The sequence below is a fragment of the Spea bombifrons genome, chromosome 6, assembly GCF_027358695.1.
Source record: "Spea bombifrons isolate aSpeBom1 chromosome 6, aSpeBom1.2.pri, whole genome shotgun sequence".
Lineage (NCBI taxonomy): Eukaryota > Metazoa > Chordata > Amphibia > Anura > Pelobatidae > Spea > Spea bombifrons.
In genome coordinates this window covers 3781200-3806837 of record NC_071092.1, presented here as the reverse complement: position 1 = coordinate 3806837, position 25638 = coordinate 3781200, and the positions used below count along the sequence as shown (strand labels likewise).

General features: G+C 41.6%; 1 protein-coding gene across 1 annotated transcript in view; it reads left to right on the top strand.

Annotated features, from left to right (window-relative positions):
- Positions 1–25638, top strand: part of SUCLG2 (succinate-CoA ligase GDP-forming subunit beta) — a 71182-nt gene that overhangs the window by 41270 nt on the left and 4274 nt on the right. Inside the window, exons 8-10 of the mRNA XM_053469925.1 lie at positions 731–892; positions 2034–2176; positions 22363–22483. Of these exons, the coding sequence (XP_053325900.1) occupies positions 731–892; positions 2034–2176; positions 22363–22483 (426 nt within the window). The remainder of the gene's footprint in view (positions 1–730; positions 893–2033; positions 2177–22362; positions 22484–25638) is intronic.

Below are 25638 nucleotides of genomic sequence, written 5' to 3'. Positions count from 1 at the left end.
TATTACTACAGTATAGGAAACCCATTCTCCAGAAGCATATAAATACTACGGAGAGGGCAGGATAAACATTATTTTTTTTTATTATTTATTGTTTTATATAGCGCCATCGAATTCCGTAGCGCTGTACAATGGGTCAGGGAAGACGATAGATGGGATATGCTAGATACATTTAACTACGTTAACCAGAGCACAATAAGGAGGGATTGTTTCAAAGCAGGGAAATTCAAAGATGAAGTTGTCTGGACATACAAGATCAGACGTTTGCACAAGAAAGTCCTTCTCCCGTGGATAAGTGGAGCAGCCTTGCAGCAGAGGTGGTAGAGGCCAATACAGCGTGGGGGTTTAACGTGCGTGGGGTAGACATACGGCTCCTGAATCTAAGTAAGATTTGAGCAGCAGGAACCGTTGTTTCTTTCTTTCAGATGCTGTGTATAAATGTCTGTAAGAAAGCTGAAACAATACAATGGCTTTTATCGGTTTTGTTAGTATTTTTGAAGTTAACTTTTTTTCCTTCCTTTTTCTCCCAAGCCGGCCGCGCATCCTCCAGCCTGCTTTTGATAGATAAGTTATTTTTTTTATGCCATTGTTGCGTAAAAGATCTGTTCTGTATCTCACAGGCTTGATAGTCTTTACTAAGCCAAAAAGAAAAAGGCTGAGAATTGAATTGCCGTTGGAGTCGATTTAAATACCTTTCGGAATCCAGTGTTATTTCCCCCTTTTATCTCCTCAGTCGTGTGCTTTGATGCCAAAATTAACTTTGACGACAATGCGGAATTCAGACAAAAAGAGATATTTGCCTTGGACGACACGTCGGAGACCGATCCGATTGAAAGCGAAGCCGCCCGATACGATTTGAAATACATCGGCATGGACGGGAACATCGCTTGCTTCGGTGAGGACGGGGGTTTTTGCCGAGGAGCTATTGTTGCGCGCGATGAAGGGAAATGCGTTTGCCGCGGCTTTTGTTTAGGAGGTGAAGCCGGATTCTGTTACACTTGCTTCAGGACAATGAGAATCTTGTAGCCATTGTTCACCGCTTCCGAAGAGCCGGGCTCAGCTCTCGCGCGTAACAATAGCGTGCGTATTGGTGTTGTGTTATGTATTTAGTATTTCGGAATGTCGTGTTGTGTTCTCCAATTTACATTCACATCCAAAGTTTGAAATTGATACTTTTTGGTTCCCTTCCTTCTCAAAAGGGTCTTTTTTTTTTACTAAAATCTGGGAGAGTTGTGGCTCCTTGACTTCTTAAGTAGTTCTTTACATTTTTAGAACGTACACCCAACATTGTATAGCATTAAACCGCAGAGCATCAGCTAAGACCTCAACCTCGTCTTTGGCTCAGGCTGTGCCGGTCATCCCACCTTTGTCCCAAAAAAAACTTTTTATTCATTCTCCTCGCTGGCCCTGCGGTGTGCAAAGAGCTAATGGAAGTACCGTCAATGTTAACGTTGGATACGGCTCCTCCTGTAGTTCTGGGTACTAGAGGTTTTTACAGATAGCCGTCCTTAACGTGGACCATAAACCGTCCTCTTCATCCACCAGGCTGGTGTTAAAAAGTCAATGAGATTGGAACCATCGATAAGGACGTTTTTCTGAACCGTACCCAGGGTAACAGCTGCGTGTGAATTTCCACAGGAGCCGAGTCCCACCGAGATTAAATTCCCCCTATAAACTGGACTCTCTGGGCAATAAAGCATAACGGGTGTGCGGAGTTACGATTATACGGTCGGGAAACTGCTAAGGGAAACCATTGAACACGGGGGTTTTTATAGAGTTTAGGAACATCTGAAATATATTCGTAAACGTTTGCAGCCTACGATGAGTAAAGCATTTGAAATAAGAAAAGAATGGGGGAAGGTATTTTGCTGCGCACTTGCTCCTCAGAGTACTTCCTGTGGCTGCTGTTTAGTTAGACACATTGTCTAAAATGCAGATTTTGTTCTCTCTGTTTGCTGTGCGTGACATAAATATGATTTGCGTGAACCCCGCAGTTAATCTGGTACATTAGTGAATCTCTTCTTTTGTTTCCTTAGTAAACGGAGCCGGTCTTGCCATGGCGACTTGCGACATCATAGACCTGCACGGTGGGAAACCGGCCAACTTCTTGGATCTCGGAGGCGGTGTGAAGGAGTCCCAAGTCTATCAAGCGTTTAAGCTGCTCACAGCCGACCCCAGGGTAAGGCAACGAGAGAAATGGCTGCATGCGGAACGTATCACGTGACTTGCTTTACTCTGTGTATTGGTGGACTGAGCGCCGGGGTTACCCAACATAACCTGACCAATCAGGGCTAATTCGGAACATCTCCGAGAAATCCCTTGCCAGGGCTGCCCCTTTTTTAAATTGAATGATGTACTCTGAGATGAACCTCATCTAGAACATAGAACCTACCAGCAGATCGGCCCCATCCGGCCCCAACAAACCTTAATCAGTTGTTGGTCTCGTCTTAGATTCAGGAGCCATATGGCTATCCCATGCATGTAAATCCCCTCACTGTATTACCCTCTACCACTTCTGCTGGGAGGCTGTTCCACTTATCTGCCACCTTTAGATGGTAACTCGCTTAGGAGGTGAATCCCTTGAAGTTAATATGGACTCTGGATTTTGTAAGCACTCCTTGCTGCATATTACTTATGTAATTAGGTTATGTAAATAAAGTATTTTCCATATCTATGACACCTGAAAATGTGAAACCAAACGAGCGTGGAAGCCGATCCCCGGGTGAAATAGCACCTCGGAGCTCTAATCGCAGCGGTAATTGGTCCCGGTGTGTGATATAATTGATTGTGAATGTTGCGCGGATAAATCATCTCACCGGGTTAGTGAGAATATAAAACGCGAGTCTAATTAGAGAGCCGTGTATGCAGAACGCTAGAACTCCACCGCGGTCTCTTCTATCTGTAACGTCTTCCCCGCGATCCGCCGCTCGGGGTCTCTAACGGCACCTCTCGTGTGTTTTGGTCGCCACGCCGCGGAGTTACAAATGAGAGCAACGAGCCGGTTAGCAGCTTCAGAAAATCCGTCCGTCCTCTCGTCTGGTTCAACGCGACTTCATTCAGGGTTCTAGAGGTTGGGGTGAAAGGACCCGTCCGCTGCCGGTGGCCGCTGTCCTCCTGAAGGTTATATAATTGGCCAATTAGTGGCGTTTGTCTAATACTCTCATTCATGTTCGTGGTGATGGATTGAGATGCTGATGCAGAACCCCTGGTGTCCTTTATATAATCACAGAAACATAGAATCTACCGGCGGATCGGCCCCCATCCGGCCCCCCGTCTAGTCGGCCCGCTTCTCCGGCTGTAACTACTCAAACCTTCATCAGACGTTGGTCTCGTCTTAGATTCAGGAGCCGGATGTCTATCCCATGCATGTTTAATACCCTCACTGTATTACTCTCTACCACTTCTGCTGGAAGGCCGTTCCACTTATCTACCACCCTGTCAGTAATAAAAATTCCTGATACTCCATCTAAGCCCCTGTTCTAGTTTTAGATTATGGCCTTTTGTTCTAACGTTTCGCCTGTATAATGTATAATCATCCCGATTCTAAGCTCCTTTCAGCAGGGACTTTCTATAAGTCTAAATTATGTTACACAGCACTTGCTATGTTCTCTTTCCCTTTGTACGGCGCTGTGGAATATGATGGTGCTATATAAAACAAATGATAATAGGCTTATATTGAAAGCACTCTATACATTATACAGGGTCGGGGGGGTTTACGGTGAAGACATATCCCTCTCACCTGCAAATTCCCAGTTTAGTAATTACTTCCCCCAAAACATGCTACCGCTAGTTAACAAACCTTACGTTTCCTGAAGCCCTTTCCTAGCTAAGGCAGAGTCCGGTCAATGTAATGCAGTGATTGATAAGTAGACAAGTGGAACAGCCTCCCAGCAGAGGTGACAGCTTCTACAGTCATGGAATTTAAACATGCATGGGATAGACATACGGCTCCTGAATCTAAGACGAGGCCGACGACTGTAAGGTTTGAGTCTTTACAGTAGGAGAAATGGGCGACTAGATGGGGGCCGGATGGGGCCGATCTGCCGGCAGATTCTCTAAAGGAGCGCAGCCATCGGCTTTTGCACATTTGCGTCGTCTCTCCCCGAGCCCCCCCCATGCACTCCTAAAGCTAATTATTTTATTTCCTTGTTTTCTCGTTAATCGTTATCATGCGCGCTGCACCTTTCGCAGAGTCTTCCCTTCAATTAAAACAGAGAGGGAATTTGTTTCTAAGCAAACATCTGCGACTCCGTCTTAATAACCGGAGACCTCGGCGTCCTCCTGTAAACACGCCGTAATTAACGCGTTTCGAAGTTGAACTTGTTATGCGGAAGGTTAAACGCACTCGTCGGGTTTTCCGACTCGCAGAAGGCGGCTTGTGGTTTCCGCAGACAGCCCGCGCTCGGCAGCCACGGATCGGCGTTTCGAAGGCTCGGGCTCGCTTAGCGAAAATCAGGTTTTTTTGGTTTAGACATTTAAAAATGTTCTTGTTGAGGCCTGTAAATAATTCAACTGATACAAAACTTTAATTGGGTTTATTAAAATAAATTAATCAGAAAGCTGAGTTTCCAGATGAGTTAAAACATACTTCTGAGTTTGCAGATGACATCATCAATGATGACATCGCCAAAGTAAACATGCCGTGCCCTATGTGACTTTGCTATTGCACATACCTCCTAAGTGTCCTGGTTTTCACTGGACAGCACTGATTTTCAGGCAGTTTTCTGTTCCACCTTAGTATTTCTCCTTTTCCTTTTTTTCCTCATTATCCAATTTTCCTTTCCCTTTTTTCTACTTTAGATTGTAAGCTCACACGCAGAAACCTCCGCTCCCTTTACAGCACTTCATTTAACACGTGGCAGAGCCGCCAAACGACTCTATAGATATAAATACAAGGTTTTTTTGTTGTTTTTTTTTTACTCCTTTGGAAGTATTTATCCGAACAGATTGCTTACTTGGTAATGGTGTAAACAGGCAGCGATTATACAGATCCTAATTTAAAGCCCCCCCTGCGCCCCTCCCCCGATAATTTGCCATTACGCATTACACTATATAATCAATAGCTTGTTCTGTAATCTCCAAGCGATTTTCTATGGATTCCGCGCACCTACCGCGGCTCTAAAAACCGCGCCGGCAGATCAAGTCGTTTTTGTCTGATACATTCTTCTCCTCTGCGCAATTACCGGGGACTCGGCACCCACCGGAGGATTTGTTCGACGTATTGTTCCGAGTGCATTTAATCTCTTTAAAGAATATCCCCCCCTTTTATTTCTTCATCTGCGAGCATTTGGCTGCGATTTAATGCTCTCTCCTTCCTTGTTACAAAGTACAGCCTTCAGATGGTGCGTGGGTAGCCGGTAAGACTTTGAATATACCGTTCTGTAATCTCTCTTTTATTTTACATTGAGAAAATAATGGCATTTATCGAAGTCATAATGTGGAATTAAAGCCCCAGATTGGGTCAAGAGGCTGACACGTGTCGTTAGCCTTTTCTTTTTTCTCTTCCCTCTTTTTCCTGCCAAGATTTTAAATTTTTAAAGAGAAACGATCCCTGGGAAAGGAGAGAAAAAAAGAGTTTCTTACACTTTGATACAATGTATCAATCATAGACAAAACCATGTCATCGTCTCTCATTGAGGTTCTTGGAGATGTATCCCTACCTCCTCACCTCCTACATACTTTTCCCAGCTTTGTTTTCTTTTTGCCCATCCGTAATACTTCTCTTATTGTACGGGACACTGTAAACAACATCTTTTCTTTAAAACTCAGTTTTTAGTAATTTTGTGGAGACGCTTGGTTAAAAGGTCATGCTCAATGTCACCCCAAAAGATGGTAAACCTCTGTGACAATTACAGTAGTTTCCTTCGGAATTAATAATGAAGTGAGCGAGTTAAGACCGCAGTTGTCCTGCAAACGCTTCCTTTAGTGAATAGAACCCACGGTCAACTCGAAATGTAAGTGAAATATATGAGTTGAGTGGAAGAAGGCAATAAATGGCCAATACTTGGTACATAAGAAAAAAAAAATGCAATTTGTAGTAAAGTTATGAATCGTTGCCGCTTAGTAAGACTATAAGGCCAATTTTCGCAAACCACGGATTGAGTGCGTGCTCCATGGATTGGGAAGCATCTCCCTTTACTCAGAAATTACTCAAAAGTTCACACTCATCCGTCTGAAGCAAGATGAATAAATACAGATAAAACGCATTCATTCAGGACACAGACTTTGCAAATCCTTTAATTTCATAGAATTCTTTTATTGGATATTTTCGCACCGGGCAGGACACTCACTTGCAGTCTGTAGAGTCTTTTCACAGCAGTTTTGTAGTAAGGAGACACTCATCCCTCAAATTTTTGTTTTTGGTCCGTTCATTTTCAGACAACAAATTTAGTTTCCTTCCCTTCTGGTTCGGAGGAAATTTCCATGAGGAAACCAAATCTGCTGTTACACAACCTCATTCACCATCTCACACTGTCACTCACTCTCTGCCACACACTCATTTACTCTCTGTGTCTCCACCACTTCCATCTCCCTGTCTACTTTCTCACAGCCCTGCTTCTTCTCTTGCCTCTTCTTGTTCTTCTGTCTTCTTCCTTTGCTCTCTTGTCTCCGTGTCTTCTTTCTTCGTCCGCTTTTCTCCGTGTCTTCTTTCTTCACTTCCCCGTGAACCAGGCCTCCCAGAGCATTTCCGCAAAAGAGCGGCACCCCGGACAAACCCTCTCTCCTGATTGGAGGATAGGGTAAGAGGTGAGAGAGCGTAAGTGAGTGTGAGTGAAACAACCAACAAAGTCCAAAGAAGAATTCAGAGCTCCCTACTTCGTTTTCATTTGTTTCCTTGGGGTCGCTCCTCGTTTTCAGACATTCACACGATTTAACAAACTAAGCAAATTTAGTTACAATTAAATTTTGTACGAATCTGGATGCACGAGTCTGTTCTGTACCAAGTTGTTTAATAGTCGGTATCCGTCTTTGCAATTACCCTTCTGTAGAAGTCAGGGGTTTGGTTGCCGCATATATTTGTAAGTGTTCTCGTGCTGAAGCAGAATGATGGCTTACTGTGCAAATCATTCTTTAAAGAACTCCAATTTTCTACTGTTACATTATGGAATATTTTAACTTGAAGGAAAAAAGGATGATGTTGGGATTTTGGTTCTTTTTTTTTGAACTACGCAGCATTGTTTCTGTGTAATGAAAAGTGTAAGCGGCCTCCGTCAACTGTGTAAATATTCCGGCAACTCAAAAGCGGAGGAAACAAAAGCCTTTCCAAAATAATAAGCTGAAAGGTTTTCAGATCTCCGCGTTAAACCGTTCATTCGGATTATAATACAAATTCCGTCGATAATAAACATTCAACTGACGGCCCTTCGCGTCAAATTAAGATTTTGGTCTAGGGTTTCTAGATAAATGGTCATTTTTACCAAAGTTTAGATTATTTTGTCTTCTCAGCCCCAACAATGTAAATATCGTCTTCTCAAAGAAATCCTTTTTTTTTTTGTGACACCGATCCGTGATTTGCAATTTCGAAATGAATGGTTGAATGCTTTCGGAATGTTCGTCCATATGCTCTTAGAACGGCGAATAAATTAATTTCTGTGTTGGATAGTAAAATAAAGGCGCAGAAAATCCCTTCTATGAGAACCAAATTCAGAACGAGCATTGAAATTCAGCGGCGTAGACGATGTAGCGGTTTGCCTTCGAGGTGCACAATAAACAAATGTTTTGTAAATAACCCAGTCTGCTCAGAGCTTAGCGTTAATGAGTTAAAACCTCCATATTGTGAAGGAGATAATGAATACATTCTCCGGAGGAGTTTTCGGCGTATCTCCAGTTGCAGGTTAATTCTTCTTGCAAAGCTCTCTGTGTCACAAATTAAGCTGTTTGCCTAAATCCACATGTAGATAATAATGACTCGGTCCCTGGATATTTAACAGTTTCTCTGTGTAAAAAAAAAAACAAAAAAAAAAAAAGGGAGCGATCCTGTTCTTTCTTCCAAATACAGAAATGCACTTTTATGATTTCAAAACTATTACCTTTTGTTGCAGACACCAAAGTAACCATAAAATGTAAATTTATCATCCATAGAAATCTGAGAACTAGTGCTCGCTCGCGCGTGCGTGTATATAAATATACACACACATTCATACACACACACACACACATTCATACACACACATTCATACATTCATATCTATCTCAGTGGTACGGCAGTCTAGACTCCTGACTAGCATATGATCCATTGATAAGGAACAGGATCAAGCCGGTCTGCAGAGTGTTTCACACCGAGACACTCTGCAGCGAATGGGAAGGCTGGAAGAACATCACTATTTAATAATAAACCGTAACAAATACAAGGGACGGTCAGAAAAAATGTCTGTTCTATTTATTTAGTTTTTTTGCGTTTCACGGAGGTAACTCGTATTTTTGGACATTTTTGTTTAGTCTCGCAGTCCACACCGGTTTTCTGATAACAATTAGAATTCCCTTATTGTGCCAGAATTTAACTTAATGGAACGAGATCTCATTGGACGGCAGCTGTCGTGGTTAAACGAGGCGAGGACCCCCTTATTTATCACCACCGATATATTGAACTTTTAGTGCTAAGCAAAGGGCATTTAAACATAAAAATTAAACAGGCTTTGTGTATCAAGTTATTCTTGGATACAAAATATTTGTTGTTTTTGCTACAATAAATTAGTATTTTTATTCTTCAGATATCTGTGTTTCTCCCCCGGTGGATAGCGATTTATTTGTAGAAATGGTTATTTTTTCTTTAGCCGCTCGGCGGGACTCGTTCGTAGAAGTTGATACTTGGGTTTTAAGTAAGCAGCTGATTGCCTTGTCAGTCAGCGCTCTCCGGCACCGGCCGCCTTCCGGATTGATGCTTGACACAATAATTAGAAAGCTGTCACTGGAGGTAACCACTTCAGTGTTCCCCTAAGATATTCCTCTCCCGGTGCCCGGTGCCGCGATCCGGAGGTTAAATGTTCGCAGAGACGGAGCGCCCGGTGTCAACATCGAGAGTAACTTGCGCCCTGAATGCAAACCGATGTAACCGAAGCCTCCAAAGAAGGATCCTTCAATTTATACAAACCATTATTTTTCTGCCCCGTCCCGATTTATTACGATATTTTTAGAGACGCGTATAGATCAAGAAATGGTCTTAATGCCGCGCTTTGTGATACTAAGTTGCATAAAATGAAGAGGAACAAAGGAAAAAAATTGTTTCTTCCTCTCAAAGATGATCTAGAGCAAAGATGGCCAATGGTTCTCCAGCTTCTATAAATCTAGAACCGCGCTCGGCCATCTCTGATGTTTGTTTTACGGTTGTTTTTAATTCCATGACATCTAGAAGATAAAGTATCCGCTGTTCTGCACGGTCATGTTAAAAAATACTTTCCTTCAAATGAATGGAATGAACATTTTCTCCGAATTCCTAATATACTTCTTCAAGGGTTAATGGTTCCTTTTTATTTCACATACCCATTTTCTTTAGTTATTGGCTCTTTTTTAAATTTTTCATATCTTGGCTGGAGTTTTTCACGCCGGAGGAATTTTGGCAGCAGTTCAGTCTCTGAATTTCCAACTTTCTCCCAAGCGACGGAGGAAATTTGGCTTAGGAAGTTTTAGACTACGCTCGCCGGATCAGGATTCGGCTTTTTTTATATTCAATTATAGAAAAAAAGGACGGATACATAAAAAAAAATGTGTAGATGTTACTCAATTTCACCAAAGTGTTTTGTTGCCTGTTCTACAAGTAAATTAAGATCATTTAGTAAAAAATTGATACTTTGTGGCGAGTCGGGGGGGGTCAATCTCGTGTCCATCATGTCAGGCTTTTTGAAGAGCAATTTATCCAGAAAGCGAATTCGATAGCTCGTTCTAAATCCAGCTCTGATGTCGTTATGGTTAACCCTCCCCTCACCACTGGGGCCCAGTTTCTTCTACTTTAAAGTAAGTGGAAGATGCGAAAATATTGCCGATAGCAGAAAATCAATCCACAAAAACCTAACGTGACGTAATTGCTTTCTTTGAAACAATAATTTGGACCTTCAAGGAGAAAAAACTACAATAATCTGAAGTATTTGTCGATTTCCATAATACTTAATAACCCATTAGATTTGTTTTTATATTTTATTTTTTAGAGAGTACATTGGCCATCGTATGTAGGGGGGAGACAGACGTCTCCGTTGTTGCCATGGCTTGGGTTTTCAAAGAACCCTCAAGGGTCTCGCATGAAGTCAATGTCTCTTTTTATTTTTTTTTATATTTTGTTATTTAGAAGCCAAAACTTCGCCGATGCGTGAGTTGGCGCCATATTAAATATTGTTCCCCGACATTTGGCGCATCAGAATTTTTCCATTTCCAGAAGAAGTAGACCGTTAGCCAACTTCATCCGCTTATAAAAGTCCTTACGTCCATCAAATCTACAGAATTATTCCTCCATCCTTTGGCATTCGTTACAATGTAGTTCCCATTTTTAGCCGACGACGCCACGTTGAGGTCACGAGAGATGTATCCCGAAAGAGATATCGTCTTCGTTCTGTTTTTACTTTTTTCAGAACTTTTCCACCTAAGACCTTGTTTACAAAACTCTGCTCCATAACTCACATCTTTTCTCCAAAAAAAAAAATAAAAATGGGAGTCACGCTCGCCGTGCGGACATCGAGCTCTGGCCTAAAATCATAAGCAAAAGCAATATCTGAAAAATGATGAACACGTTCATCCTGTCATTGAACGCTCTATATTAAAAGAGGAAAAAAATGGATGCCTTGCTCATGACTCTTCCGTACGGCGACATACATCATCCGCACGGAGACATACATCATCCGCACGGACTGTAAGACAAAAGGAATATAAATTTGTTCTGGGAAATTTGTCAGTCCGCGTGAATTCTATGTTTCTAAAGCAGCTCGCAGCCGGCGTCTTGGCCCGCCATTTTTCCGAGTGCCAATCAATGAATCCATATGCATTATATGGCTCGGTTATGGCTACTTTCTGTGTAACCCTCCGTGGGATGCGTGGTTCGGATTATTGGCTGGATTATAAATCACTTCCCGGTTTTAGGTCTACATTTTGATGCTTTAAAAAAAAAAAAAATGATTTTCAGGAATAATCCATAAATTGATAACGTATTCTTTATAAGTATAGAAGAAAATATTACTTTTGCGTTATTGTTTAGACCGGTTAAGAAATAGTTGTAATAATAATATTATAATTGAATGTTAAAAACTCCAGCAAAATACTTTAAAGGTTACATTAAAATCTTTGCAAAATTTTTAATAATTTATGATCTTTTTGTCTTTTAATGCCAGATTTTGCCCTTTGCCCGTAACAAATACAGATGTATTTTTTTTAATGTCTCCATGATGCATGCTAGACATTAATCTGTATGTTTTATTCATCTTTATTTCTGAAATTTTATTTGGGGAAAAATCTGTCACAACCCAAGATTTTTTTTAATTTACCAATATCTTTCATAAATAGATACATTTTTAAAAAAAAAAAAGTTTTTGGTGGAAGCATTTTGGTTAATACAAATATTTCAAGCCGTGTAAACGTGTATTTTTATTTTTTTCATTTAGTTACCACTTGTAAAGAAGGTTTTGTTTCACAGAGAGGGTGGTAGATAAGTGAAACAGCCTCCCAGCAGAAGTGGTAGGGGCTAATACAGTGAGGGGATTTAAACATGCATGGCATGGGCATATGGCTCCTGAAGACGAGACCAGCGTTAGGGAACCCCCCCCATGAACCCCATTCAGGATAAGTTTCCCCCCCGTGTCTTTTTTTCCCCCTACTGAATGTTTTTTTTGTAAGGAAAAACTTTCATTTGACGGATCAGATGAAAATGTAAAAATGTTACGGTATGTTTCTAAGCGCATGAGTCCAGATGCCCTTTCGATGGCTCATTGGTCTCCGAGCTCAAGTGTTCCTTGGCTGATTAATTGACCTTTGCTATGACTACATTAAAATACATTAACTTTAGCCAAAAATCTGCATTAAACTCCGTATTATTCTCCCTTTACTGAATATTTCCACTTGAGTCTGTTTAACCAAAACAAATGAGAAATATTATTCTTCTTTTATCGCATTTTTGGAGAGATTCACTTCTTTTGTCCTAAAAACAGTATGTCTTTGACCTCCGGTGGTTACATGAATCGTATAAAGAAAAGGAGAAGATAATACTGTAAAATAGGCAAAATATTTATAGGATTTTTTTTCCTTCTAAATATATCCCAGGAAAAGCTTAAATTTGTTAAAATTTCATTTTTATTTTTTGCGTCATTTTGCGTGTTATCAGGAGTTGTGTGTCTGCACATTTATGCATTAAACGGGTCTTAATTGGAGCAGAATAGTAATGTATGTTTTTATATACCCGGGTGGTTTGATCTATGCTAAGGAGAGAGGGCTTTTAATATAGGAGGCCATCTTTTTTTGTGCGTCGACCTATACCTAAGTTTATAATCCGTGAGGCTGGATTAGCCTCTCCGGAGACTGATTTATAAAAAATATATATTGAGACACGGCCATTCTAAAGTGACAGAACTGGACCAGTGGAGGAGAACAAATCTGACAATCCAGAAATGCCCGAATTTGGCAATTAGATACAAAAAAAAATGTTTGTCGCGTCTTCAATTTTAAGCATCTTATTAAAAAAAAACACACAATGAAAAATACCAGTATACTAACGTTACATGCGGTTTAAAAGTGTCTTTTGAATTATCCTCGATTATCACCGCACGCTTGCTAGTAATCTCGGCGTATGACGGCTGGACGTCCCGTCACGCGGCGCCGTGCGTTACCCCTAATTTGAATTATTAAACTTAGTTGGCTGTATAACGGCGAGCCAGCTTGGCTCACTCATAAAAGACCATCTGACACTGGGAGATAACGTGCAACAAACCCTTTTAAAAGATCGGGATGCTCTGATTTAGTATTTTGTCTTTTTTTCCCCGTTTTTTTGTGCTGCGGAGGTGCTTTTTGTTTCATACCGAAAAAAATAAAAATCAGATAGCCGATTGTTTCAGCAAATTATTGGCAATCTTGTCTGGCTGTTCTGTAATGAATAGGGCTACCAAATCACGCTTTGTCTTTCAAGGGAGGGGGTATGAGACGCTTGATTAATTAGACAGATATTTTTCTTGTCGGGACAGGAACAAACAAGCTGCGCGTTAATATCGGAAAAAGAAAAGCTTCGTTCTTGTTCAAAAAAGAATATAAATCCTCCTGTCTGTGATAGAATGTTACCTTTTTTTAAGAAAGACAGATGCGATGTTACGAATGTTCATTAAAAGCCATTTGTGAAGTTTAACCGGTTAAATTCTGGCCTTACCCTTCCAACCTTTCATATCTCCGAGATGAGAGCGAGGAACGCAGCGGGAAGCCCGAATCTCCGCACGCGCTATAATTTGCAAAGGCCAAAGTCGACTCATTTTTGCAAAATTAAAATTCACTTCGCCATCTCTCGGTGTGCGAGAAAGTAATTTTTTTTTTCTTTCCCTCCCCTAAAGGCGATTCTTGACATTTCCGATTACTCGTGAGGTTTTAATGTAGCCCACTTAAGGGAAGCTATTCCCTTTTTTATATATTATATTTTTAAGGTGTAACATTTGTCCGCTGGGTCATTTGATATAATGGTGTCTCAAAAAATAGAGAGCGCTCTGTTCAGAGGTAGTATAGTCCTGCAGATCCATGTGATTTATGTGATTTCCAGCCTTGTGAACGATATTATTTAGTAAAGCTGAATGTTCTTAGTTGTTAAGGTCCGAGTCGGTGAGCAATGAAATGTCCTACACTCCCCAATGACGCAGTGTCATCTAAGTGTCTAGGTTTTACACATACATTCCATCATCCTACCCCAAATCCCTCTTTCTTCCCCTGGTGCCCTTCTTTCATCCCCTGGTGCCCCTCTTTCTTCCCCTGGTGCCCCTCTTTCATCCCCTGGTGCCCCTCTTTCATCCCCTGGTGCCCCTCTTTCATCCCCTGGTGCCCCTCTTTCATCCCCTGGTGCCCCTCTTTCATCCCCTGGTGCCTCTCTTTCTTCCCCTGGTGCCCCTCTTTCTTCCCCTGGTGCCCCTCTTTCTTCCCCTGGTGCCCCTCTTTCTTCCCCTGGTGCCCCTCTTTCTTCCCCTGGTGCCCTCTTTTCTCTTCTGAACCCCTCCTTTCTAGGAGGTCGGAATGTTTGCTGGGTATGAGGGTCTCGCAGGGTTCTACAGCCCTAAAAGCCCCGATAATGTGTATAGAAACAGCAGGAAATGGGTAAAAAATTAAATCATGTAAATAAAATCCATTATTCTTCGAAACAACTTGCTAGCATACATCAGTAGGACGCAGTCTTTGTAGAGCCCCAGCCACCAAGGCCCATAGCTGATCTGCCATATTGAATTCTGTTCTTGGGGATAGACTTTTTTTGTGTCGATTATGTTTCAGCCAAGCAATAGCTGCCATTTTAACCATGCTTTTTACTAGGAAAACATTAAAACCGACCATTCCTGTGAGCCATAGAATAAAAGAAACATTTACGATTGTTCTTTTTGCAACATTGTTGCTCGGCCATTTTTGATCCCCAGTGGAAAGATTTAAAATATATCTATTCAGTAAAAGTATCTATTGGGACAGTCAGCGGGTTGGTACATATAGAAGGAAAGGATGTTGGGTTTTGCCGGTTTTTATTTCCGGGAACCATGTTCTTGGTCATGAAACCCGACGCAGGTGCCGTTCACTGCAAGTCCATCACTCCTACTTCATGCATTAAAAGTTAATGTCCCGTCATGCAAAGAATCCAATCATCACCGGAGTGGAAAGCACACTTCTTCTTCTATTTGTTTGCCATTAAAGAGAATCCTCGCGTCCGCTGGGAAATATTGTTCTCTGTTTGTATGGCACAGAACGTCAGCGTTATGATTTATTTCTTTTGCAGAATGTGCTCTCTCACTTAGCGCGGCTTCTATTTCTTTTTAACTGTCAGCAAAACCTACCGGCGGCGTCCGTCTTCTTTTTATCACGACAGGCAGATGTCCTGTATCATTGTACAACGGATGGTAATGAGCTTTTAACCCGGTAAGCGCCGAAGGCATGGTCTGTGAGCATGCATTCATCCACCGAAAGGTTAATCGGTAACGCACGCTTGCGGCTTGCCCCTTCCCGTCGGCTCGCTGGCACCGGCACATCTTCCGGCAAGCAAAAAAGATCGTAATTCTAATAGGTCTTGAGTAGTTGAGAGGCTCTAAAACCCTTAATAAGACATGCGGTTTCAGATATAGTGCCCCAATTAAATGGATCTACGCCTCATGCGCAGTGTAGGTGGGTAAACGAAATTCCGAGTGTTGCATCAGAGACGCCTGTAAGACGGGGCAGCTAAGACCCTGCCGCTGGGGGGAGTTCTAGGAATGAAGGTACGTTGCTCAGCCCCCCTTCCGTTCTTACAAAGGGGTCTGACAGACTGAGGCGGACGATGGGGCTCGGCTCGCTAGCTTACAATCTAGAGGGATGCAAAACATTTTGCGGGGTGAGTACTCTTCCTCATCACACCACCCCAGGAACCATACAGGGGCAGAGAATGACAGCTGGGATATTGAAGGGACTGTGGTGCGTCGGTGTGTGTTTGGGTTGAGGGGTCGGGGTCTTTCTTAGGTGTCTCTGATCTAAAGCGGACACGAGGGGGGGGCAGTTATCAGCTTTCTCCCATTTGGGTGATTGTAATACAGAGACCCTAATTTGGAATCTAGCTCTCTCTATAGCTTTGTTTTCTAATACCAGGACTTTTCTGCTGTGTCTCTTTATATATAAAATAATGGAAGGATACTTTCTGAAGAATTATTGGGCCCCAAGAACATTTTAAAACTTTTATTAGTCTCAAAAATAATAGAAAAAAAGTTTGTGAAAAATGAAAATGAAAACTTTTGGTCTTCAGGTTAGTTTCCTTCTGTGTCTCTCTGCCCCCCTCATCTCCAGCTTTCACTAAAACGCAGGCCCACTTTTGGGAATACAGCCAAGCTTCACACCATATCTGGCTTCCTCTGTGTTATTCTCTATAAAAATCAATTTATAACAAAACCTCGTGACAAAATTCCCCAAAAAAGTGCATCGGCCCCAGGCTTCACCAGGTAGAGTTTGCAAACTCGCCTCCATCTCCTTGCCTCCTAATCCCCGGGGTGGAATGGCTCTTCTTACCTCGTTCTGGAATTTCATTTTCTCTTTCATATGTTTGGTTCTGTTGATTCCAAAGCGTCTCTCACTTGTAGCTAGATATCTATACGCCTACTTCCACATTTAGCTGTATGTTTGGGATCTCCTGTTATTTCACCCTAATTGATGCGCTCTTTCTTCGGTTGCCATTAAGGATTTTTTAGCTCGCTCGTTCCACGGAAGGCCGGCCTGACCTAATTCTGTAGCGTTCTCTGGTTGCGGATCGTCGGCTTCCCAGGGAATACTTGTCAGGGTAGCTTCTCAAGTGACAAAACCATGAGCTCCAGAGGCTCATTATTCCATCTCTGCATCGCTATCCGTCCCGCTATCACCACGGCTGAAGAGTCTTTCTATCTGTTGGCAAAGAGGGCCACCTCGGACTTCAGGAACTGTCGAGAAATGATTGTAACTCTGTAGCATGAACGTTTTGAACACGTAGTGATTACAGGCACACGTGCTTAGAAGAGGACTAGCCCATTCATAACTACATGCAAACATGTTGCCACCCCTGGTGGCCAATGGGCATCTACTTTACTGCGTCTTTGAGCTCTTTTTAATTTCGGTAATGGTAGAAAGTGAAGTTCTAAACACAACCTAAACAAAAATAAACTTGAGATGATCCTTTTCTGCGGTTTTTATTATTTATTGTTAAAAATGAGCATTAAAAAAGCATCTTGTATTAATAAATATGAAATAATAATTAAAGAATCCAGCATTAATACTATATTTTTTTTTATTTTGCTGTTTGCATTTTATATTTTATCCCAGTATTGAGCTGTTCTTTCCATATTCTATATTCTTACGTTTTCCATTATCGGCTGATTTTGGCATTTCCCAAACGTCTTCGTATTATCCAAAAAAAAAAAATACTTTTAAAAGTCTCTTGTTGAAATTTCAGAGAATTTTCCCTGCCTGACTCTATATATGTGAATGAGGTTAGGTTCCTGGACATGATAGGGTTAATGGCATTTGGGGCTGGCAGATGATACTGATAACTAACAGGAACGGATTGAGACGCTTCTCCGAAGTTCTTTGGTACAGCTGGAGCGGGTACAGAGAGAACCCACGTCGCAGCCAGGGCATCTGCTGGTTCTTGGAAGCCCTCTCTCACATACTGAACGCGCGCATGTTCCCAGTACAAAATGCTGAGAGCATCGGCACCGATTTCCACTTTCTCCTGGCCCTGATATTACTAAAGGTCTCCGCCATTGCAACATATGGCAGAAAGCATTGATTAATTTGCAGCGCTCTTGTTATCACTGAATGGGCTATTGAAAACGCTGTAGAAACGGACCATATGACATTCTCTTTTCTTAACCCTTTAGGTGCCAGGAACATTTGCCATTTCAGGGGAGTTACAGTAATTATTCATTTTTTTCCCTTGTTTTGTACAAAACCTACTGATGACATAAAAAAGGAAAAGCAGGCTTGATTCACATTCTTTGATAGCTTTTGAGACGTGGTAAACTTCACCTTGCATCGCATCTGAGTGGCCCTAAATTCCTCCACGACGATACAGAAAACAGTTGCTGCTAAAGGTGGTTCTACAAGCTATTGAATCATAAGGTGTACTTTTCACACATGACTTCTCCATTTTGGCTTTATTTTTGTTGCATAAATCATGACGCGGTGTAATGTGTCGTGTCATTTGTTGTCCATTTAAGGTTGTGTTTACCTAATTTTTAGACCTGCTAAGGAACAGATAATCTCTCTCACACGCACTCTTGTGCTCTCACTCTTACTCTCATGCTCTACCACTCTTTTAACACTCAGCTCCGTGAACCAGGCCTCTCAGAGGACTTCCGCAAAAGGGCGCGGCTTCCGCACACACCCTCTCCCCCAATTGGAGGGACAGGGGAAAAGGCTGTCCACATGGTGGGCGCCATGGCTCCACCCAGACTCCTCCCCTTTGCAGAGGCTCTCCAAGAAGCCAGACTATTGCAGAAGGATTAGCGGAGAAAGAGAGGTGCAAAAAACCTTTCTCTTTAAATAAGGGGGGGAAACGGTGCGGCCTATAATCTGAGCAGTACAGTGTATGTTAGATCTGCCTAATGTGTAGACCATGGGAGCAGTCGTCGTAACTTCTGCTATCAGGATCAGCATTCATCTCTATTAAGTTATCTCTCTCCTATTGTTAAGTTGCTGATTGTTGTTGATTGGTTCAGGCAGAATGAAAGTATAGAATTCTATAGGAGGACACAGATTAGATAATGTTGCCTGTCTCCAGTTGCACCAATTCTGTATCCCAAGCCATCACCGGTTTTATTAAATTTCTTTATCCCAAAAATCCGATTCCAGGCAGTGACGTTGCCACTTTAAGATGATTTAAATTCCGACTCCTTAGCTGCCATAAAGACGTTTTATGTCAACACCTGTTAAATCCCAGCCCTCTCACACATCCCACTAAAGGAAAGGTGTAATGCCAAGCCTCATTAACAGGAAACATCTGCAAAAAAAATCTTCTGCTGGGGAGGGAGTCCTTGGAGGTATTTTCAGAGGTGAAACACAATTACGGAAACGGATACATTTGGCAGATTAAATACCGCCATTCCCATTACTTAACCCTTTCATGTTTATATTCTGCAGCTCGTCCTTATTCCTCACTGCCATCAAAAATGTTTGGTTGATTGTAAAAATAATAATAATAAAAAATGTTTTCTCTCCCCGAACGCCGGGTACACACATAACTGAGCTGGATTCAGGCACTGTCCTGTTACTATTACTCTTTCCTGCACAAAAACCGTACGGAATAAATCCAGGGATCCAAAATGTGCGTTACTGGATACATTCTTGCAAACCCTTTAAAATATCATACTGTGTGAAATGTTTTTGTATCGCTGCTTCCCGGGCGGAGAATCCTCCCATGTTAGCCCCTACTGCCCTCTAGTGGAAAATAACTGCATAACAGCACCATCTTTGTAGACAACCTTCAAGCCGACGGCGTTGCGAATACGTGCATATTAATACTCGGCAAAGATTGATGATTAAAACATCACTTTAATGCTGTATCTAGAAAAAAAAAAACCTTTCGAGGATGTTCTGGACATTTTGGGGGTTCTGGGACGCTATTCGCTAAACCCTTAGGCAGACTCACTAAGGTGATTGAAGCCCAGCTTTACTTTTAAGGAGGACTTTCCAGATTAACTGTGTAGAAACTCAGCAGGGTAGGACCTCATCACAATTTGAACTCATACTCTGTGGCTCTCAGTTTGCTGAAGACAGAACCTATTATTTTCAGACAAATATATATATGTATATATTTATATTATATATATTATATTAATCCAGCCGCGTTCTACTGTCGCTACGCAAGATTGCTTTTGTCTTCCTGGCTTAGAGTTCCAGAAGTAGCTGAAGGCATAAGCAGCATGTGAATGAATTAACCTTGGAAGTCTAAATCCTGGGATTTTTACCCCGATCTCTGGGTGGATCATTGATAACTCGATTGCCCCAAGGAACAAATCTAAATTTTATGCAAATTGAGTCTAAAATGTTTTTTTCTTAAATTATAGTTATTTCTGCAACGTTGTTTCATGTCTTAAATCTGCCTGACTGTAACAGAGTAACTGTATTCCTGTGTTGGCTGCATGAGCCAAGTTTATTCTGCAATAAAGCGCATGAAACGATAAAGCTTTATAGATTCATCTGTTTCCCAATAACACAAGCATCCCAGCCATTATATTTTAACCTTCGCGTTGGTGAGCAGGATACAGAACGGACCCGGCGGACCCGAGTGTTGGAAGCGCAGACAGCTAGACGTCCTCTTTATAGATTTATAAATGTGCTTTGAGAGTAAAGGCTTTACTAATGCCCCTCTTATTAATTCTCGGACTAATGATGACAGAGCGCTGCTATACAGTTTGGAACCCGGGGTCAGTGAAACAAGAGTTCAGAGAGAGCGGCTCTTCTGAAATGTTACCGGTTATTATAGAACAGAAAATCCTTTAGTGCATTTTATGACCAAACGGCACTGAATTTGCTTGCGTTCCAAAATGAGATTTCGGCTCGTCGATGATATCATGGTAGCAGGGTGCTGTTTTCAACAGGTCTTCTCCTCAAATAGGAGCACCCACCAACAGACTTCATTAGCATCGCCGTAAAGCATCAGCTCAGTGTGGTGTTTGAGCCGGGAAAATATCACATGACCGGCGACAATGGCGGCCTCCAGGTCTGTAGATAAAGGGAGTTTATTGGAACAAAATGAGTTAAAACCAGGTTTTTGTCAATAATTAACATATTTGCTATTTCGTGTCTCAAAATCTGGAAGAACAGCCCAATTTATTTTTTTATTTTTGTTTCCGTTGTATGTTTGAGCGAGTGCAGGTGATCCACCGACTGGATAGTTGTTTTTTTTAAGTTACGACAATGCTGATTGCACGACTGCGCAAGCAATTATTGTAGGTTTGCCCTGGAGTTTTTTCGTATTAAAATGAATGGAAATCCTTTTAAATTATGAATAGGTCTGCAGTTTATGGGCACTTTGGTAACCTAGTAAAATGTTAACACATTCCTTAAGTTGCGATAAGGGCAGGGGCAAATACTTAAACTATCCAAACACATCTACCCCATATGGAAATCATTGAATTGTGCGAGCGTGAAACACTGTATGACATCATATGACCATTTTAGGAAGGAAGGAGGAAAAACCCCCAAGGATTGGTAACACTTACCTGTTGGCTAAGAGCTTGAGTCAAGTATGTGTCGGAACCCATAGGAGCGAATGAATTTTGACAAATTTTGAAAAAAAGGGTGGGAAAAAAGTAATTTTCTGTATTTTTTTTAATGATTTGTTGCCAGGCTTGTAAAAGCTCATAGTTCATTAGTTTAAAGGAGGCGATTCCGTGAAGTTGTTTACGGGATTTTAAGCGGGGCTGCCTCTTTAATTGACCCTGACTAACCGTGCCCGAGAAAAACCTGCTTTCATAAAACAGTCCGTAGCTTGGCGTAAAGGCGCTGAGCTTTTTTATGTCTCTATTATAGCTGGCTGCGTATGAGCCCCGGAGCTTTTGTATTTTTTGGAATGATTTTAAATAAAATCAGCTTTTGTGCCGGGCCCCAGTAAACATTAACATTTTATTCATGTTTTTTATTTTGTAATTCTTGTAAATGTGCTTGTTTTTGCATTTTTTTATATCAATTTTTTTTTTTTAATGATTTATCCGGACTGGACCGTCCGACGTAAATACAGAAATAACCCAACAGCGTATAACTGAATCGCCAAGACTTTCTAAAAACATCGGCGGGTTTAATTATAAGATTGCCATAAAACCAGAGACTAAAATCTCGTCGCGATTCGCCTTCCTGTCGATTAAACGCTTTTAGTTTACTGTCTGATTAGAACGTAGTGATATAACGTACACGCGCGGCGTGGGCTTTCTTCCAACGTGTTTATCCGGCAAAGGCTCGGACCGGTCTGGTTGCTGGGTTTCATGCGCAAATTGCTGAATGCAATTTTTTGGGGTTTGAATCACAACATTTTAAAGCCCAATCGCGCCTGCTTCTGTCGGCTGTGTGTAATTATATTGACGCTTGGGCACGCGCATTCTTCTCGGCGGCTGACCCCTCCGGGACGCACAACGTTGAAACGTTATTCTTTGTATTTAAATATAAACTTGATTTTCAAACGTAAGAATGTAAGAATACATCCATCGGTTCCGGTACTTCGGATTTGTAGTAAGTTGGACGTTCACGGACATTCTAGAACGGGATTTTGATGTTTTTTTTGTGTCCGATGACATCATGCGGTGTCGAGTTTCTGCCTGAAAATACTCATCCCGTTTGGTGGTTCTGGAAGTGGTCCTCGGGGACCTTCTAAAAGCCCAGAACGTTCTATCACTTGTTAGTCAATCAAAACAAGTTAACCTTCTATTGACCGGTGATTGGAAGTAAAGATTTCTATACATGATCCATACGTGTTTTAGTGGCTGCAAGAGAACAGACCAGTGTCTCAAATATCAACGTCTTGTAGATTTAACATGGATAGATTAACAATATTTAGCGGCATGCACATAATAATCCTTAATTTTTCCGATTTCGGACAACCTGCTGAATGCCGCAAACTTCCGAACACTGTTTTTTTTTTTTGATCTTTCCATTTTTTTCACATTCCGAAAGCCGACACGTAAGCAGTAAATCGTTTTCGTATATATTAACAAGCGTACTTCTCTCTCTGTTTTTTAGGTAGAAGCGATCCTCATCAACATTTTCGGAGGAATTGTCAACTGCGCGATCATCGCTAATGGAATAACGAAGGCCTGCCGGGAACTGGAGCTGAAAGTTCCCTTGGTGGTCAGACTCGAAGGTAAATGATGCCATTTCATTGCCAAAGCATTTTATCCCCATAACAAGATGCTCGGCCCTCAAAATCCCAGCGTATATACCCAATGAATAAAAACCTTACCCAGAAAGTTTGTGCCGCCGGTCCCAGGTTCCTTCTGTTGGAAAGCTGAAGAGTAGGCTGCCTTTACTCAACTTCCTATAACTTTCCATAACTTTCCATAACTTTCTATAACTTTCTATAACTTTTCATACTCTCTGCTTGAAATACTTGTATCTTGAAAGAATAACTTAGTTCCAGAAGACATTCGTCTAGAACACGAGGCATACGCTGGCTGTTTCATTATTAACTTATTATTCCAGCGATAGAAACAACGAGTAACGAGTTTCTGGGCACTATGATATGAAAGGGTTAAACGGCAAAAGGAAAAGTGCCCCCCCCTCCGTTTTTGAACCGGAGTGTGTGCAGAGACCGCAGTCAGAAGGCTCCTGATCCTCATCCGGTGAATTAAAAATGTCTCAATGTAGAAAGTTTTTAATCAGTTAAATCTGCCTCGATTCGGTCGGATTTTACGAGCAAATCTTTTGTTGCCGACTGTATAATAATTACGGGCTGTTTGATCAGGGAATGAAGGGCGGATTACCGGCTTCTTTGAACATGGTACCGGTTTAATTACTTATATTTACTTGAATCATCAAGAGGCGGCCCACCAGCTGAGACCCTGCTTCCTTACTTTGTCTTACAGAGAATAAAATAAGTTATTTTTAGTGTTATTTTTAATGTTCACATTTTTTGGGGGGGACTGCATATTTGGAGCTAGTCTGAGGCATTACAAAAAAATGGGGGGGGGTTATATAAAAGCCAGAATTTTTATATAGAATCTCTTCTATAAGATTCAGCAGTTGGACTGACAACCAGGAGCCTGCTGAGACCTGCTGTGATGTATTCCAGCTCAAATGAGAAATCAAGTAACTAAAGTTAGAGGGTTCAGATGGACGTGTTCCCCTTGTTCTGGGGATGGCCGGGGAATATGCAAAAGCAGAGGATAATTTGCCCTTTTTTTAGAAAACAAAATGTATATAGTGTTCTGAAGAAATCAGAAAAAAATGTGCTGGCATCTAAATGGCCAGAATTTTCATGACATTTGGCAACTATGTGCAACCACTGTGTCCAAGTAGGGGGCGCTTGAGGTCTATACGGATTAATTTGCCCCTCTTTGTGGTCTTAAAAAAAAATCAGAGAATAGATTTGGAAAATCATCCAGGTGTCCATAATTTTGAGTATCTTCCACACCACTTAAGGACAGTTGGCAGGTATGCGTAAAAGTGGGAGGGGCTTAAGGCCATAGGGTGTGTCCATACATAGCGAGCAAGTTGCGTTAAGGTTTTTATTGGGGCGCTCCAGGCGGCTTTACTGGGTGTTCGCCATAAAGACTACTTTTCAAACACGTCCCTATTTATTTTAAGTCTCTCGGCGAGAGGAATTACCGCCTGGTAAATGTGGATCTAGGATCTGCTATTTTCATTGTAATGAGAGAATGCAGAATGCTTTCCCGCTCCCGTATAAAAGTAATAATCTGCTCCGGAGCCGTTTTTACACATAAAAAACAAAGTATATAAAATAATTCGCGGAAATTGCCGGCGGCCCCTGCAGACGGATGGGGGGCTGTTGAACGGGATTTTCTTTTTAAGTGAATTTTCTACCATTTGCAGAGGAGAAGAAAAAAAGATGAGAAACACGCTTCTGTTTGCTGGAAAAAGAAAAAAAAGATTTAACCCTGTAGCTGCCAACGGATTCATGATCCTCTATCACTCCAGAGGGGATAAAATTCTGCTTATTGCGGTAATTGCCCCGCGGGGGCATCCAGGGACAGAGTGGACAATCTTGATGGATAGAGTGAAAGGAGGAAAATGGGGAAAGTAAGAGGTGGAAGAGAGGAACTGAGAATATCCACTCCTCTGGCAGCAAAATGGTTAATAAACCATAAGATTATCATCTCTCTCCAAGATATAAAGAGAATGTTGATTTTTAGCTCATTTTTCACTTGATCCATACGGTATAGCGCAAGTTTTAAGATGGTTCCCAGTGTTTGTAATGGAGATAACACATTCAGTGCTTTAGGAGTCTGTCTGTCAGAAGATCCTTTTATCTGCATTATACCGTTTCCTCTGCGTTCGCTCGGATAATGCAGCCTAAACCCCCCGGAGTGTCTGTTTATGTATTTTTGACGGTTTTATCTCCTTTCCCCTCTTTCTTTTAAAGTAATATTCTCGCTGATCGAAAGGAGCGTGCTTCCCAAATGAATCCGGATGCAAGTTACTTAGAGGGGAAGCACAAGCAACCAAGTAGCAGCAAAGTACCCCAAATCCATCTATCACCCCCTTTTTCCTCCCTTGATGCCCCTCTTTTCTAGGAGGTCAGAATGTTTGCTGGGTATGAGGGGATCGCAGGGTTCTACAGCCCTAAAAGCCCCGATAATGTGTATAGAAACAGCAGGAAACGCTTTATAAATGGTGTAAAGTAATGGAGATATAGGCTTCCGCCTGGACTGTATTCCCTCAAGCTAATATATACATTTCTATATTCACAGACCTCTTTTTTAGTCATTCTTCACAGTAGCTTTAAGCGCATGCCGGGTTTTTTTTTATTATTATTTTTTTTATTTCTGTACCGTGACGAGATACATTGTTGCTATAAACCTCTCCTCAGCCGATCAATTAGAGGTTATCGTTCCCATTGAAAAAAAAGAACCCATTTCGCGTCCTCGCCGTTGATATAAGAATTAAACGTACGCAGGGAACGATGGGGGGAAAAAAGATTCTTTTGTGTCGGTGCTTTTATACTATCCGCTAATCTTATTTTATTTGACAAACAAACAACCATTTTCCCATTTAAATTCTATTTTCCCAGTCTATTTGCTGCCGGTAATTTTCCTCGGTAAGATATACTCGCTCTTAGCATGCCAGCGAGATACCTGACATGTTTATTGTTTTTTGGTTTTCTTTTTTTTTTTTTCTCTCTCATTTCAAGCTGATGGCTGTATCTGTCTCAGCCACCTGCAAAACCATGAGCGACGTTGATTATTCCATTTGCTGACGTCTTCCAAATGGAAGATAATGTCGCATTTTTTTTTTAAGACATTGATAAAGGAAAACAAAGGGTTAACCCATCGGCCTCTA